General features: G+C 33.5%; 2 protein-coding genes across 2 annotated transcripts; one reads left to right on the top strand and one right to left on the bottom strand.

Moving 5' to 3' along the window:
• Positions 1-11,738: 11,738 nt before the first annotated feature.
• Positions 11,739-14,677, top strand: LOC112732764 (AT-hook motif nuclear-localized protein 5). Its single transcript, XM_025781544.3, has 5 exons — positions 11,739-13,112; positions 13,396-13,463; positions 13,617-13,748; positions 13,848-14,006; positions 14,223-14,677. Exons 1-5 carry the CDS (start codon positions 12,644-12,646, stop codon positions 14,454-14,456), a joined length of 1,062 nt encoding a protein of 353 aa, XP_025637329.1. The 5' UTR covers positions 11,739-12,643; the 3' UTR covers positions 14,457-14,677.
• A 511-nt stretch (positions 14,678-15,188) lies between these two features.
• LOC112732766 (probable glutathione peroxidase 8) lies at positions 15,189-16,633 on the bottom strand. Its single transcript, XM_025781546.3, has 6 exons — positions 16,400-16,633; positions 16,225-16,301; positions 16,077-16,138; positions 15,872-15,990; positions 15,529-15,696; positions 15,189-15,399 (listed from the first exon to the last, which is right to left on the bottom strand). The coding sequence occupies exons 1-6, from the start codon at positions 16,454-16,456 to the stop codon at positions 15,367-15,369; spliced, it is 516 nt and encodes a 171-aa protein (XP_025637331.1). The 5' UTR covers positions 16,457-16,633; the 3' UTR covers positions 15,189-15,366.
• Positions 16,634-18,684: the final 2,051 nt, after the last annotated feature.

Here is an 18,684-nt window from a genome sequence, read left to right on the forward strand (position 1 = left end):
AAGAATTAGGGTCATATGGGGTGTTTGGTCATAAGGGGCTTGTGAGTATGGTGGTTCAAAATTATGTTGAGGAGGGGGCTCATAGGTATAGTGTGGCTCATAACAATTGTCCTGGTATGCCTCTTGGAATGGCTCTTGGTCATAGTATGTTGGTGGAGGTTGTTGCCAAGAGGGTTGATCAAATCCTTGTGGCTCCTCCCATCTTTGATTCTCCCATCCTTGATGCATATTTTCATTGTAATCTCCTCTTCCTGCAACATAGTTGTAACCAAACTCATAGCCAAAGGAGTGAGAGTTCATAGTAGCTAAAGAAAATAAAAACAAAAACTAGTAAAAATAAGAAACTAATTCCTAAACTAACAAAAACTAGCGAACAAGCAAAAAGTAAATATTTACAATAACCAATAATAAGGCACACGTTTGCAATTCCCTAGCAATGGCGCCATTTTGACAAACAGATTTTTGCTAGTAAAGAATTCATAAAAGTAATCACGTTGTAGGTATAGTTTCTAAACCAAAAAAAGAATTCTTTAGTACAAAAACTTGTTTGTCACTTAAGCAAACCCAATAAAAATAATAACCGAAGTATTTAAACATCGGGTCGTCTCTCAAGGAATTGCAGGGAGGTGTATTTATTATTGGTTATGGAAGATTATCTTTTTGGGGTTTTTGAATAAGGAACAAGAAAAGTAAATTGCAAGAAAGTAAGTTAATAATTAAGAAAACTCTTGGTAAGGTATGAGAATTAGACGTCCTATCCTAGTTATCCTTATCAATTGTGATGAGGATTGTTCATTGCTCCCACTTAGTTAACCCTTACTAAATAAAGGAAAGTCAAGTGGACTAATCAATTTGATTCCTCAAGTCCTAGTCAACTCCTAAGGAAAGACTAGCTTTAGAGGGATCCAAACCAACCAGCAACTATCAATTATCAATCAACAAGGAGTTTGATAACTCAAGTGTCTCCAATTACTCAACCAAAGCCAAGAATCATAACAATTTAACTTAAAACCCTCCCAAGCATTTTATCAAACACTTGGAAGGCATAACATAAAAATATAGGGAACTAATTGGGAATGTAAAATCTAAAATGAACAATTGCAAGCATCAATGATAACAATTAAAGCAAGAAGCAATAAATCTGAAATACCAAAAATTGCATTAAATAGAAAATCAAGTCTAACATGAAGAGTTCATAAATTCAATTGGGAAGATAAATAAACTAGAATGCTAGAACAAATAAAAGTAGAAGAGAAACTAAATTAAAGGGATATTAAACCTGGAATTGAGAAGAAATAAACCTAAACTAAGAGAAATCCTAAAACCTAGAGAGATGAGAGAGCCTCTCTCTCTAGAAACTACATCTAAAACCCTAAATTGTGTATATTGGGAAGTATGAATGATTCCCCCACTTTGCATCTTTTAATCTGTGTTTTATGGGCTGAAAACTGGGTCAAAAATAGCCCAAAAATTGCCTCCAGCATTTTCTGATGCGTCCAACACGTGGCTCTGTCACGTGTGCGCGTCGTTCCCGCATACGTATGGATTGAATTTTTGCCAAGTCACGCGTACGCGTGATCCACGTGTGCGTATCGCCTAACAACATGAAAACTATGGCAAATTATATATCATTTCGAAGCGCCGAATGTTATCTTTCCAACGTAACTGAAACCGCCTCATTTGGATTTCTATAGCTCAAGTTATGGTCAGTTAAGTACGAAGAGGTCAGGCTGGACAACTTAACAATTCCTTCAATTTCTTGTATTCCTTCCACTTTTGCATGCTTCCTTTCCATCCTCTAAGTCATTCTTGCCCTATAAACCCTGAAAATACTTAACACACATATCAAGGCATCGAATGGTAATAAGAGGGGATTAAACATAGCAAATTTAAGGCCAAAGAAGCATGTTTTCAATCATATCACCAAATTAGGAAGGAAAATGTAAAACATGAGAATTATATGAATAAGTGTGAGTTTAGTAGATAAATCCACTCAATTAAGAATAAAATATACCACGAAATAGTGGTGCATTACCCATCTCATATACAAGATTAACTATCACAATCATAATGGCAACAACCACAACCTCAAAGTTACTAACCCTCATACATATCAACCAATCTCAATCATCAACATCATTAATAATTCAATCTTATCTTACGGTTAACTAACCTAAATTTTCACGACATGTTATATTTTAGTTATGAGAAACCAAAATCATACCTTGACCGATTCCTCCTAATGCCCGGAACACCTTACAATTCAGCGTTTTCCAAGCTTCCAAGACTCCAAAACCTTACTAAACAGCCCTTAGCCACTAAAGTTCAATCCAAGCTCTACTTTCTCAATCTTGACCCCCACCAAATAACCAATTTCAATCTAACATCACAATTATCACCATAATCAATATGGAGTTCACTAATTCAACATTACACAAAGGGTTTGAGGGTGCTTACCTGACCTTCAGCTGAAGTGAGTTAGACCGACAATACCCGCAAGTTAATTCGAACTTAAACACCGAAATTACGCAAATTTAACATAATTATTCATTAAATTTTGAAATTTAGGAGATAAGCAGCTAGGAAAGAGAATTAGGCTTACCTATGAAATTATTCCAATGAATTCGTAGAGCTCGACAAGGTGGTCGCGTGGCCGCAAACAATGTGGCAATCGGAGCTTAGGATTGAAAGTTATTTGGATTTGCTTGGAGGGTTAGGGTTTATGTCTCAAGTTCTTCTCCTTCTCAAAGTTTCCAGCGGGATTGTTGTAATGAGGGAAGAAGATGAGCTGATGTATAAGTTAGTGAATTGGTTCGACCTGTTCGGCCCGTTTAGCCCAATTTTAGGCCAAATCTTTTAAAATTAGTGTTAAAATTTATATTTTAATTATTTATTCCATTCTAAGCTATAAAATTTAATTTTCTAATTTTTTAGATAATAATTAATTTATTGGTTAATTATTTACTAATTACTCGGAGTTTACACTATTGGCTAAGGATAGAGTGGATTAAACCAGCTGGGCCATAATCCAAACTAAATCTAGATGGATTTGTTCATCACTACTTGTTGCCAATTCTGGAGTAGGAGGAAGAACAAGGCTATCAAAGACCACTCCAAAATCCAGATTCAGAAAAAATATGAAATTGGTGAAAGAGCAGGGGAATTGAACAAGGTCTAGAGATAGCATATGTTATGGGAATTAGAAGATTAACTGTTGAATGTGCTCTTAAGCAGTTATCGCTGTTCTAAACAGCTAGAAAATATTTAGTTACATCATAATGCTTCAACTTTGATCGAGAATATCAATAAATAGGGGAAAAAGAAACATATATTTTGTACTGTCTACACATCCAATTTTTTTTTGGCAATCAAGTCCAACCAAGTTGGCCCAAATCCAACAAAAATCACTTTCATTACATCAAGTAGGGGTGAAAACAGGCCAGGCCAGGCCAGGCTTTGCTCTTAACAGGCCTGGCCTGTCATACAGTTAATTGGCCTGAGCCTGGCTTGCAGCCTGTTATAGGCTCTTTATAAGGTACTAGGCCTGGCCTGTTATTCAGCCTGGCTTGGCCTGAAACCTGTTAAAAGGCCTGATATTTTTTTTTACAAAAATAAAAATATTATTTAAAAAATTATTTTTTAATAAAAATATTTATATGTAATATGTCATATATTTAATATTTATAAAAAATTTTAAACTTTTAATGTATTTAAAATATACAAAAATATTTATAATATAATATAATAGATTTAAAATATCTCATAATTTTGTTATAATAAATAATTATTTATATATTTAATTATATTTTAACAGGCCCAGGCAGGCCTGACAGACCAATAAGGCTAATTAGCGAGCCTGAGCCTGGCCTATTAACGTATTAAGGCTTTTAAAAAAGCCTGGGCCTGTGCCTATTTTATAACAGGCCAGGCCAGGCCAGGCCAAACACAGGCCAGGCTGCAGGCCCCTGGCAGGCCGCCTGACCTTTTTCCACCCCTAATTACATGCAGCGTGTACACACGCATGCTTCACTAACGCAAATATATCCTTTTTTGTCTTTGTGTTCCTTCTTCTTCTTTGCCTTCTTCCTTCTTCTTTTTCTTCTTCGCGTATTTTCTCTCTATCGTTGCTCTTTTATTGCTGCTGTTGTTGCTACATTTTTTCTTTTTCTCATTTTTTTCCTAGTAATTTTATAGCATTAATTTTTCTTCTTTTTTTATTTTATTCCTTTTAAGAGAGTGAAACAAGAAGAATTACGAGAAAATGAAATAAGAAGAAGATGAAGAAGAAGTGGCAGAATATGAGGAGGAGGAAGAGGAAGAATTTTGAATTATATGAACTTATCAGAATAAAAATACACCAAATTTTTTTACAAATACACATAAATTTCTTAGTTTTTACACCGAAACTTTGCTACAAAAGCACAAAAATGTCTTCTTTAATGTTACATTTTTTTCTTCTTTTCTTTCTTATTTCTTTCTTTTTTTAGTTGAATGAATATAGGTTCATCATCTTCTTAGTAATTTTACAGTATTATGTGCTTCTTCTTCTTCTTTGTTTGATTTTTTATTTTTATTCTTGTTAAGAAAGTAAAACAAGAAGAAACTTGAGAAGGTAAAACACGAAGGAAAATATGAATAAGAAAGTAATTTTGCAGCATCTTCTTCTTCTAGTTGAATGAATGTAGGTTTATCCTCTTCCTAGTAATTTTGTAGCATTATATGTTTCTTCTTCTTCTTTGTTTAATTTTTGTTTGTTTTTATTTTGTTAAGAGAGTAAAATGAGAAGAAACTTAATAAGGTAAAACAAGAAGAATAAAAATATACCGAAATTTCTTAATAAATACACATAAATTTTTTAGTTTTTATACCGAAATTTTGCTACAAAAGTACAAAATGTCTTCTTTAATGCTGCATGTTTTTCTTCTTTTTTTTATTTTTTATTTCTTTTAGTTAAATGAATGTAGGTTCATTGTTTTTATTCTTATTAAGAGAGTAAAACAAGAAAAAATTTGAGAAGGTAAAACAAGAAAGAAAAGATAAATAAGCAAAAAAAGAAGTTGCAAGACTTAGAGTAATTTATCATGACTTAGCGCAAGTAGTTATGGAATGATTAATACTTTAGTACTGCAACATCTCATTAGCAAGTTAATGTGTAGGAATAATCGGATAAATTGTGTACTTTTTTGTCGAGTTATAGATAATATTCTCACTCACCTTGAAGAAGGAAGGATTGGCCCCTTATCGTTGTGCTACGTTTTGAATTATGCAGAACTTATCAAAATAAAAATACACTGAAATTTTTTAACAAATACATATAATTTTCTTAGTTTTAACACCGAAATTACTTAATGATTGCGACACGTAAACTCAGTTCAAAAGAAAGAACACAAATAAGACTGAATCATGAATAAAAACACATCCAAATTAATTTTGCATTAGACAATGTCATTAATATGACAAAAATTCAATGATAACTATAATAATAACAATAATAACGATAAAGAAGATGACGATGACGATATAATGATGATGATGGAAAAGGAGGAGGAGGAGGGGGAAAACGAATGAAAAGAATAAATCAAATGAAAAAAGAAAAGAGGAGGAGGAGAAGGAGAAGGTATTGATGGTGGTGGTGACGATGATAACGAAAGAAAAAAAGAGAAAAAAGAAGGAGAAGAAAAAATAGCAACTAAGATGTTAGTAAAAAGAAGAAAAAGAAGAAGAGAAAGAGGAGGAGGAGAAGAAGAAGGAAACGGAAAAAAAGAAGGAGAAGAAGAAAGAAATGGAAGAAAAAGGAGGAGGAGAAAGAAACGGAAGAAGAAGGAGTAGAAGGAAACGGAGAAGAAGAAGGCGTGTGATTTGAAAAACGGTTATAACAACTTGGTTAAGTATTTTACTTAGATGTAGAGTTTTATTCTATTTTGTAAATACTTTTAGAAAAGATAATAAATGTATCAATTGTCTAATATGAAAAATCTTAAATCTAAATGCAAACTTTCATTTTTGGAACACTCCTATTTGAGGAGTAGTTAAAAACTTAAAATCCTTGTACATAATAACAAAAATACAAAACTGTTATGTATATTTTAAAAATTAATAACCAAATGAGATATAATTTTTTGTTTAAAAATATAGGTGTTATTGTACACATATTTAACATATAATTTATATATTAATATGTATTTATATAAGTGACTAATTTGTTAATTTATTTTTTATGTAACCTTTTAAATAAATAAGATATTTTTTTTCATTTAAATTTATATTAAATCTCTCTCTCTTGTGTTGTTTTTTTTTATTTCAGTTTCATCTCAAAAATTTTTTATACAAATAAATATATAAAAAATTACTTCTCTAAATACATACGGAAAAAAAATGACCATTAAAATACAAAAAATTATTTTACTAGTAGCGCCGCAAAATGAAAATACTCACTAATTCTCCTATGACGCCCGCAAAATGGATAATGAATAACGGACACTCTAGCGCATGGAAAATGAAGTAAATATAAAATAGAATCTTTGGCCATTTCTAACCTGACGCACGTGAAATAGACAAGAGTGAATAATAATAATAATAATAATAATAATTTGAACGTGCGGTTTCATTTTGCGTTCGTCAGCGTATCAGCTATCCATTACCCATTTCGCTAGCGCCATGAGAGAATTGGCGCCATGAGAAAATTAGTGTGTATTTCTATTTCCATTTATTTGGCGCCAATAGTAAAATGGCTCTGTGTATTTTGGTGACCGTTTTTTTTTTGTGTGTATTTAAAAAAATAATTATTTTTATATATTTATTTGTATAAAAAAACTCATAACAAGGTGGATCAAATAAAAGAGCAACAAAAAAAATTTAAAATAAAGCACATGGTCAACTCCTCCTTCATTTCCGGTATTACCATCAAATAGCTGAAATTGTCATCACTCCCTTTCTTTTAGTTTTTAAACGACGTAGCAACAATATCAGCAACCCTTGATACTCTATTTTAAAAGACTTTTTGATTTTATTCTAGTCAAACATTCTAAATGATAATGAAAAAAAAAAGGTCATCTTCCTTTCAAATTTTCACATATATCCAATTTTAAAAATGTTATTTTAAAGTGCTTAGGACAGCAAAAAACGACCTGAATCGTAAATCTAAACACATTATACATACTATTTAAATTCACAAGCAACAAATAGGTGATATATATTTTTAACATTCTTCTTACACATTATTACTTTAATTTATAACTTCTAATTTACACGGTCTATTTTTCATATTAATTCTATCCAGATAGTTTTAGTGAAGTTAGAGCATCTCCAACGGTAAAGAAATGAGGGACCCGTTCTGACAAAAGTTGAAGACCAACCATTGGAGCAACATAAACATGAGTCTCAGCACATATTTCAAAGCAAGGAAGGCCTGCTCAAAGGGACTTGCTTTGTTTTCATTATAATCAATAAAATTTTAATATCTGGCACTTAAATTTAAAAAAATAAATAATATGGTATTAATATAATAACTAATAATGTTACATAATATGTTATCAATAAAGGGTTAATCTTCATCTTATTATATACCAACTTATTTAACTTTATGTATATAATTAAATATTATAATTATTTATAAATTAAATATGATTTAAGTATTTAATTTAGTTATTTAAAAAATTATATTAAATAATTAAATTATATTTAATTTATTAATAATTATAATAATTAATTATAATTCTATTTAATTAATAATTTATATTAATTATTTAAATTACAATTAATATAAGTAATTAAATTAATATTGTATATTAATTATATTATTATATTAAATTAGCCATTGTAAAATTAGCCGTTGCAAAATTAGCCGTTGGAAACTAGCCGTTACTATGTTATCATTATCATTAACAAATTAATATTTTGTTACTTTATATATACCATTTAGATACACTTCTATTCTCCAAAAAAATGCCCAACTTCAAAATAGGCAGCAGCATAGACAATTGAAAGAGGACTTGATTGAACACATATGACAATTTCACAATGCTTATCGTCAACTATAGAGCTTAATTATGTTTTTCTTTCTATTAAGTAATTTTACAAATTAGTGTAATCCCGAATTATATATTGTATTATTGTTATATATGAATTTATTTAATATTAATATCTTTTAATAGTAAATTATTTTAAATTTATAAATTTAAATTATATTATTCAAAAAAATTAATTACATTAATTTCAAGTATTTTAATTAATTAATTAAGTGAGACCACAACAGGGACAAAAGTTAGTTCCTCCTAATGGAGAAGAGAGAGATGCTTTGAGTTCCTATTTACTGTTTATGACGCAAAAACTGATATGGAGTTACTTTTTATGACAGGTGGGGCCATAGATAGGAATTGGGATGAGTTCCCTATTGGAGATGGTCTATAACTATGTCATCTAAAACGAGTTAATAGTCAAAATCGTCCCTGAAAGATACCTCGTTCTCCATTTTCGTCCTCAAAAGATAAAATTAATCAAAAGCATCCCCAAAAGTTACCGACGTTAATCGATTTCGTCCTTTCGTCATCTCAGTTGTTGAGGTGCGTCGCTTCTAGCCTGGATTCTGACTTAGAGGCGTTCAGTCATAATCCAACGCACGGTAGCTTCGCGCCACTGGCTTTTCAACCAAGCGCGATGACCAATTGTGCGAATCAACGGTTCCTCTTGTACTAGGTTGAATTACTATTGCGACACTATCATCAATAGTGAGCTGGAACGTTAAGTTCCAGCATGGCACACTCCAGCATGGCTAATTCTAATGCTGAGTAGATATGTTTGTTTATTTAGCTCAAATTAGTCCTAATGTTACAACCCTAATCTAATCCCAATCTGAAGCATAAATGTGTGTGATTCTCACAAAATGGCTCCTCTTCATGCCTTTTTCTATCGAGAGTCAGTTCCTCTGCTGAAGCAATACACGTTTGAAGAGCTTTTGAAGCTTATATTTCCTGCATCAAGCCTATGGATTGGCAACTTGATGCAACTTGCTTTGTTCCTTCACTCTCAAGGGTTGAAGTTAAAGCCAAAAATTGAAAGGTCATGTTCTAGTTTTTCAAAAGTTGCTAGAGCATCTGAACAAGAAAATGCAGTATGCCATGAAGATGAGGCCTTTTTTGGAGATCTTTTCTCTGAGACTGCATGTTCTATTGGGTCTACAGATGGATGTGAACAACCTGGTACTGAAAATGCTTTTGGGGAAGAGAAATTTGTTGAACTGGCTGGGAGCATGATTTCCTCCCTGGTGGAGTCTGGTAAATTTGTATGTCTAATAAGCGCGCTCTCATTTGTTGGACAAGTACTTGCAAGCCCATCAGAAAGCTTTTTTTGGTAGCCTTAGTTACCAACAAAAGTCAGCTTCTGATTTTTCATCATTCTTGCTCATGAAACATACTAAAATTGACAAAAGCCTGCAGGATGAGCTGCTTGAGAGGAGTGGCTGTAATGAAGGTGAGCTTCAATCTGTCCTTGGCCTTCTATCACAGTTGGATGCTGCTGTTGATAAAAAAGCTTCAGGAGTTCTTCCTAAGGCCTACTGGGAGGCATGTTGCATGGGTTTCCTTGTCATCTTTCTACTCCTAGTGCTACTTTGCTTTCTTGTGCTCTTAGCATAAGATGAATTATCTGTATCCTAGATGGGTTATTTAGAATAACAGCAGGGAGAAAGGTTGATTTGGACATCGAAGCTCTTGGACAAATTCTTGATGTTGTAATGATTATCAAGTATGATAGGATATTTGAAGGTATTCATGGAAAATGTGATGCTGTTTATCAAAGCATAAGTACAGAACTGGAATGGTCAAGTTATGCTGACTTAATTCTAATGAAGCAAATGGAAGGGTTTCTGAAAGACATTGATTGTAGGGGAGAAGGTCATGACAATGTCCAAGAATGGATAATCTGCAGAATTATTGAGTGGCACTAGGAAAGACCCTTCAAAGTATGCTATTTTTCACTTTTATCTTGGTATTGAAAATGTGCTTGGACAGATCAGTAGGCATTTACGATTGCATAATGGTGACTGTATAGTGCTAATTGATTCGCTGAATACCTGTTACTCTGAATCTGTGAATGTGAAGATTTTCGATTTCTTTGTGGATAATTTATCTGGAGAGCAATTTCTTGATCTCAGGCTGAGAATACAAAGGAAATTCCTTGGAAGAGATGTACATATGGTGTCTAAGTAGTTGGAGAAGAGGCTCTTAAGAAGCATAATAAAATTAGATACTGGCGTCTGTGCAAAGGAGACCTCCATTTTTCTACAGGAATCAACAACGAATTTTATCCTATGCCTTCTATCACCAACCTCTGAACGGTCCAAAGAGTTGTAGCATCATATTTTTAATTCTTTGCTATTGTCACTTGATGCTGCATTTTTGCAATTTGATATACTTGCAGCAAAGTCATATTTTAGTTTCATTGTTAAGATTTCAAGAGGAGAGTCATTAATGAAATAGCTTTTGAAGAGAACTGTTGTGTTGATGGATAAATTGGTAGGCAATGAAAGTTTGCTTCCAGGGTTGAAGTTTCTATTGGGCTTTATTGAAATTGTCTTAAGTAATTGTAAATCTGGTAAAATTTTACTTCAAAGAACAACTAAAAAGTGTTCATCTAGCAGTAGTCTTGGGATAGAGCATGTGTCTGCCCGACCAGTTGGATCCAGAAAAAACTCAGACACATTTATTCTTTTTGCCAATCAAGAAGGGGGATCAACGTCGCTTGAATGTGATGCAACTTCTGTTGACAAGGACGAGGATGATGCAACTTCCGATGGGGAGGTTCTGAGCATAGATAAGGAAGATGAAAAGGATGGTAGTAGTGAAAAGGCCTTGTATGCTTTTAATGTCCTCATAATAGCGACTGAACAAACATACAGGGTCAACTACTACGAGAATCACACACGTTTATGCTTCAGATTGGGATTAGGTTAGGGTTGTAACATTAGGATTAATTTGAGCTAAATAAACAAACATATCTACTCAGCATTAGGGTTAGCCATGCTGGAGTGTGCCACGCTGGAACTTAACGTTCCAGCTCAGCAAACATTACACACCTCAGCAACTGAGATGACGGAAGGACGAAATCGATTAACGTCGGTAACTTTCGAGGACGCTTTTGATTAATTTTATCTTTCGGGGACGAAAATGGAGATCGAGATATCTTTTTAGAGATGATTTTGACTATTAACTCCATCTAAAACTATTTTTACCTGTAAATTAAAAATATTTTTTATATCAAATTTTAAATACAAACGTGTCTTTTTTTTTTTTTTTTTTTATCTCTAATCAGCTTAGCTAAATGTAAAACACCATAAAACTAATTTAACTGATCTATTTTTCATTGAAAGAACCCGCCTCTACAGCCCACTCTATTCCATGAGAAAACCTGTATTTCCTTTGGACAAATATTTTCTGATTTGAAATCAGAAAAAGCCTTGAAAAAGAGGCCTTTAGAGTTTATTTTATACAGCCCACTCTGTTATTTTATACACAAACACAATGCAACTCTATAAACAAGTTAGAACAGAATGCTTAAACACAGTGCTTTTAATTACTAATTAGTAAAAGAAACATAGTGCACAATTCAGTCTAAATAAAAGAATGATAAAGCAAAAGGGTAGCTATCCTAAGGAAATAAGAAAACAGACACGGGATTTGGTACTTTGGTTATTTGGTAGGGCACACTTTCCCTCAAATACCCACAAATTTTGCCCTTCTCCTAACTATTCTTCATTTCTTCCTTTTTGTTGTGTTGTTAACTTGTTATGCGCTTTTCTTTAATTGTTTTTGGCTGCTTCTTGGGTCCGAGTCCGACACTGACTAGCGACTAGCTAGTAATAATAATTAATAATGCTTATGCAAGGAGGACAATTTGGAAAGAGAGAATGGCTCTTTTACTCAAATGAAATAAAATCTGTAGCCATCACTTTCACACTTCACTAACCCCACTTTAATTCAAATCAAAAGCCTCTTATTATTATTATTTCTATTCATTCTTGTGCTCCCCCCTTGTCATTCTCAAGTTCCAACTCTCCCTCTGTCTCTTTCTTCCTTTCTTTATTTTTTTTTTTTTTTGGTATTTTTTTCTCCACCTGCTGCATTCTTCTGTCGAAACCCTAGATTCAAATCTAGGGTTTTGTTTTTGTAATGTGTTCAAACGTGATTCTAGGAATTGCCAGCTTGCCACTTTGATTTTTTCTGTAAGCTTAATGATTTTTCAGTGACAATATTGTTTCCTTTAAAATTAAGTAGGAACTATTTGATCATTTAATGAAGTTGTTAGATTTGTGTAGGCAAACAGAACTCTTGTATTCAACGTGCACTTAGCACAAAATATTTGAGCTTGTTGACTGAATATATATAGAGAGCTACTGGAATTTAGATCCTCTTCCCTTTCCATTGATTTTTCTGTTAAAAATCCAATCTTTTCACCCTTTCTCGAGCTTTTTGATGCTCCCCATTAGAACAAACTCGGTAAAAACCTCATTTTAGTAACTTCACCAACCGCCGGTTTTGATAGTTCAGCTTTGGGTGGGATTGTGGGCAAGGATTTTAACGTAATTAAATAGGCGCTAGAAAGTTTGTGTATTTGTTTATCATTATCACAGAATCTCTTAGTTAAATGCATGGATGGGAGAGAAGCCATGGCATTTACTAGTGGGTCTTCTTCATTTTACGTGCATAGAGAGAGTGGAGGGTTACAAGGACCTCCAGGATTCAGAGCTTTGTCAAACACTGCCGTTCAATCTCAGTCAAATGCAAAGGGTGGCGGAGGCGGCTCTGTTGGTTCTAATTCCTCATTTGCATTACGGGTTCAACCTCAAGCACAGGCTCGTGCCGGTTTTAGTCATGGCATTGGCATTGGTGCCTCATCTTCTGGTGGTGGAGTGCCTCCTTCTTCCTCAGGTGAGCCTGTGAAGAAGAAGAGAGGGAGACCCCGCAAGTATGGCCCAGAAGGACCAGGACCAGTTTCTTTGAGACTTTCATCAATGTCTGCCCCCGCTTGTTGGAATGCTGGTTCAACCTCTGATTCCCAGAAAAGGGGTAGAGGACGCCCTCCGGGATCTGGAAGGAAACAACAGCTGGCTACTCTTGGTATATTTGTGTGAGAATTATCAGTCCTTGTTGATTCCACAATTTGTATTTGCAATATGTTTAAATAGAAATTCTCTTGCGTATTTGATTATCTGAGTTATGACCATATACCGTGACTTATTTTGGTAGCGAGTGAAACACTTGAATTTCCATATTGGATGTGTGTGTTTTCATTTGTGTAAATAAAATCCATGGAACTGTTTCATTGATGGTTGTAACGAGCAACTTTTTGTTATTTTGCCAAGTGTGTAACCTTTTAACACAGTTGTTTATTGTATCTTAGGTGAATGGATGAATAGTTCTGCAGGGCTGGCTTTTTCACCTCATGTAATCTCCATTGGAGTAGGGGAGGTAATTATCCTCTTCATAAGCAATCTACCTTTGTTATTTTGTTCTGTGGTCTTTCTTTTATAAAATCCTGATTGTGTTATGAAGATAGAGAGGGGGTGCATGCCTCTCTCAGATGCTGCCTAGCTGAGTTGCTCTTTCCTTCCATTGTTTCAGGACATTGTAGCAAAGCTATTGTCGATATCACAGCAGAGACCACGGGCTCTCTGCATCATGTCGGGTACTGGGATAGTTTCTCTAGTTACTCTCAGGCAGCCTGCTTCTACTAACACCAGTGTCACGATTGAGGTTAAAGCACCAATTAGTATTGCTTAAAGCCCCTAAGTTGGTTCTTGTGGTATATTAATAAACTTATTTTATTTTATTTTATTTTTCTAATTTTCTCAGGGCCGATTCCAAATATTGTGTTTATCTGGTTCTTACTTGGTTCCTGAAGATGGTGGACCATCCAATAGAACAGGTGGCATAAGTGTTTCCCTTTCTAGCTCCGACGGCCGTGTTATTGGTGGTGGTGTTGCAGTGCTTATTGCTGGAAGCCCAGTGCAGGTATGTACTGTACATGTGACATAGGCATCTCTCTTTCTAGTCCCATTGGGGCACCTGAAAAGGATGTTGACATGGTTTCTATGATGCATAGGCCTCTTCTTACTTCTATGGCTTGTTGGTTGTAATCATTCTACATGATAACATGCTTTGCATTCGAACCAAAACAATATCATTAACCCCAAAAGAATGTATGAATGAATCCTTTGCTGGCTGCAGGTGGTAGTGTGCAGTTTTGTATATAGTGGTAGCGCTAAGACCAAGCCCACGCAAGCTACCCTCATGAAAGAAGAGAGTTCCGAGCCTCAGCGCAATGACAAGTTAGCTTCTTTGGCCAGTGCTCCGCATAGTCAAAACTACATCCCTTCTGCTACAGGCATTTGGCCTGGATCACGACCTGCAGATCTCAAGAGCGCGCACGGACACACTGGCATTGACTTGACACGTGGATGAAAATTTTTATTTTGGGAGATATTGCAGTTTTGTAAATAACTTGTTGTAAATGAGGAGAGTTTGTGAGCATTGTGAAACAGCTTGTTACACCCATTGGTGGTGGGACACAAGTTTGGACTAAAATGCTTAAACAAATGGATCATTCAGCATTGAATTACGATTCTTAGTCATGCGAAATTTCTTGTCAAATCAAGGCAAAATATACACTTAATTGGGAAGTATATTATTATCTCCATGAGAAAACATTTATGAGCAAAAAATGCCGAGTGCTTATTCTGAAGTCTGAACCATCTTTTGCTGATAGTTTGACATGATTTCAGATGATGACCTATCTTTTGGTTGTGAATTGTGATTGACTTGGCCAATTCCCTCATAGTATTTTTACTTATTCAGGCTGTGGTACTAATTAGGTTTTGTATCACACATTGCCTAAGGGAAGAGACATCTCGTCGTTATCATATCTTCTCTATAGTTGTTTAAATTTTAAAGCATTAATCAGTGGTTGTGATCTCATCTTGGATAAATATGTCATGCATTGTTGCAAAGAACCACATCGTTGGCCTTTTTATCTTAGATGCTTTTGTAATCAATAATTGATGCTTTTAAAATTCAGATATTTCCAACTTTACAATAACCCACTAATCAATGACGATCTATCTTAATGTTACGTAGTAATATTGGCGTCTGTTTATATAGTTTTGCTTATCAAGACTGTAAACCAAGTCAATAAGGTTAAACTCAACAAAATCAGGCATCATTGCATATTTGCATCATGTACTCCACCAGGATAAGCAACTAAGCAAGTCTTATTTAGGTTATCAAACCTTATATGTACCACATTAAGACTTCAAAGAAGGAACATAATAAACACAAGAAAAAGAAGCTTGACATTGAGAAGTCGATTCATCCTTCATTGAATACCTAGTAGCTTACAAATGTCTCGCTGCAATATAAAACAAGTTTCACAAGAATTAGAAAGGACAGCATAAACCATATTAAAAAAAAAAAAAGAAGAAAGAAAAGAAAAGAGCAAGAACAAGAATGATATAAAGAAAATAGTACAGTTAGTTACCTCAAGGCTGAGAGGAGAAGTTGTGGGGTAATAACGATCAACCACTTGGCCATTCTTATCAACCAGAAACTTAGCAAAGTTCCACTGAATATCATCCCCAAATATTCCCCATTTACCTGACTTCAAGAACTTATACAAAGGAGCAGATTTGTCTCCATTCACTTCAATCTAAAACAGTAAAGGATTAATGAACTTAATATTCCAATTTCCATGTGAACATATAAACAGGATTCATAACAAGTCAACACAGAATAACAGCAGTCACATAAATCTGTGTCCAATTAAACATAACTAGTGAAGTGGCAGGGGTTGACTTTTCTCACCAAGCTTAGCGTTGACCTACCTTAGCGAAGATGGGGAATTCTGATTTGAAGCGCGTACAGACGAACTCCACAATTTGATCATTGCTTCCAGGTTCTTCATCGCCAAATTGATTACATGGAAATGCCAAAATCTCCAACCCTAATTTTGGAAGCTAGACAACTCAGTTGTAATATGATTTGTACAGTTTGAAATGATGAGAATGAAATTAATCACAATTTACAAACCTGTGTGTTTATACTTGTGATACAGTTGATTCAACTCCGCATAATTTGGGTTGGTCATGCCACTGCCCCAATCCAGAAACATTGTAGAATGGAAGTATTCTCACTTTACATAGATAAATGAAAATGAAAAAGAAGCAGAGAGAGATACCACTTAGAAGCAACATTGACAATGAGTAAGACTTTTCCTTTGTAAGTGGAAAGATCTATGTCATCGCCCTTAGCATCCTGAATATTTGTTTGGGTTTACCGAAATAGAGTCGAGGCAGATAAAAATAACATGAAGCATAGTCAAGTGAATGAAACACCAACAAAAATAAACGAACCTTCACAACAAAATCGTAAACGGACTTTGGATCCTTGCTGGTTTCGTTGCTAGTCATGAAGAACAGTTCCACTCTTCTGTACAATCCAACCGGCGACCGGTGTTAAGTGCGCTAGACGAAGGTATTACCTTTCCTGTTACCTCTATGTGGCCACCATTAGTATTTTCCATTTTTTTTTAAATATCATTTAGCTTTCTTTTTCTTTTTCCTTTTTTTTTTTTTTTCATCTTACCAAGCTCGGTTGATATCATAATGATTTGGTTAGAAGTTGTTGACTTGTTATCAATTTTTTCTTTTTTTTTTTAAATCTAGGGAGTCAACACAACTAATAAATTTGTGCCTTTTATTTGTATTTTTATTTATAGTATTTTTTTAAATTTTATGATAAAAAACAGTAAAAATAATAAAATATTTATTTTTTATTTTCATCTCATATTTTTTATTTTTTTATAAAATATTAAAAATAAAATTACAAATCAAACGTATACTTAAAAATCAACAATTAATCTAATACTGAATACAAACATTTAAAATTAAAAACAATAAAAATATTTAAAATTCAAATAAAATGAATATTTTAAATTAAAACAAAGTAAAATTAATTTAAATCATAAATTCAGAGTTTTAAATCTAAGATGACCAAGAAATAGTGAAAGAAGCCAACGCAATGGAAAGTTGTGGTGGGCGGCAGTGATTGGATAAAGCTGTGGTGTCGAAAAATACCAGAATATTATCTAGATTATTTTTTAGGATGAATCTCTACGTATAAGCGATTTTGTTATACAAGTTTTACAAGTTCTCTAATTGATATTACGCTCAAATGCTTGTTATGCATATATGTTTCAGCGTTTCTAACATATTTTTAATTTTTGAAAGGATTCCGTTTCTTTTTTTGAATTTTTTGTCTTTTCTTTTTTCTTCTTCATTTACGTAATTTTCTCTTTCTGTTCTTTTTCTTCGTTATTCTCGATTTCCATTGTTTTTTGACATCAAACTCTGAAATCGTTTTTGAAGATAATGGATAATTCAACTTCAGATTGTCAGATGAACCAGTGCGTGAACCTTGTCTGTGAAATTTGTTATTAATTCTTCCTTGTTTGAATTGAATCTAATGTACTAGTTCTGATTAGAATTAATATAATCTTGTCCATTTTATATCAGATGTTCGGGTGTAGATCAGGAATATTTGGGTGTATTTACAGTTTATGATTTTTCATCTGACGGAGGGTGAATTGTCTTATTCTTTTAGTTGAATTATTTTAGTTTCTGTTTAGTTATGATTCATGAATCTGGTTTTTGTTATTTTTTATGATGGTTTTATAGTTGTATTTGCATTCTATAGTTTATGATTGTTTTAATATGGTGTATTTTGAGTGTATTTTGCAGCCCTTCTATGGTATATTTTGGGTGTATTTTGCAGCCCTTGCTGATTTTGGTGGCTAATTTTAGTGTATACATAACATAACTCATTTCTGTATCTGCAGCAAATTTGGGCGTAAAAACGAAGATATTTGGGTGTAATACAAAGATATTTGGGTGTAAAACGAAGATATTTGGGTGTCTTTTTATTCCGATAAGTTCTGCATAATTCAGAACTCTTCCTCTTCCTCCTCCTCATCTTCTGCTACTTCTTCTTCTTAATCTTCCTATTTCATATTTTCATAATTTTTTTGGAAGGAAAAAATCAAACAAAGAAAAAAAAATACATAATGTTGCAAAATCAAAAGAAGAAGGAGGAAAAACACGACGATGAAGATGAAACACGCGAAGAAAAAGGAGGAGAAACACAAAGGAGGAGAAGAAGAAGGAAGAAGAGGAGGAGGAGGAGAAACACGAAGAAAAATGACAGTTGTGGTTTTTATCGAAGAAGAAAAATAGTCGTTCATAATGGTGAGTAGCGCGCTTTGGAAACAGGAAATGTTTGAGTAACGTGCGTGTATTTACTCTTGAATGTAGAAGTGTAATACGCGTGCGTGTGTTTTGTTAGACTTATGCCAATTTGTAAGACTTGTAAACAAAAAAAATTGTATATATATCATACCTGTTAGCGATAAATGTAGTAATTAATTTTGTAATAGGAGTACATAAGTATTAAAAAGTACATAAAGTGTTATTTTTCAAAAAAATAAAAATCTAAAGATGTTTGTTAGGTGGTTACACCTCATGTAGTAGATTTATTTGTTTATTGGCTAAGATGAGTTGTTTTTTTTTTTTCTTAGTTAGATTGTTTTTTTCCTTTTAATTTTAAGCAGAATTTATTTTCACGATATTTTTTAACATTGCAG

The sequence above is a fragment of the Arachis hypogaea genome, chromosome 13 (assembly GCF_003086295.3).
Source record: "Arachis hypogaea cultivar Tifrunner chromosome 13, arahy.Tifrunner.gnm2.J5K5, whole genome shotgun sequence".
Lineage (NCBI taxonomy): Eukaryota > Viridiplantae > Streptophyta > Magnoliopsida > Fabales > Fabaceae > Arachis > Arachis hypogaea.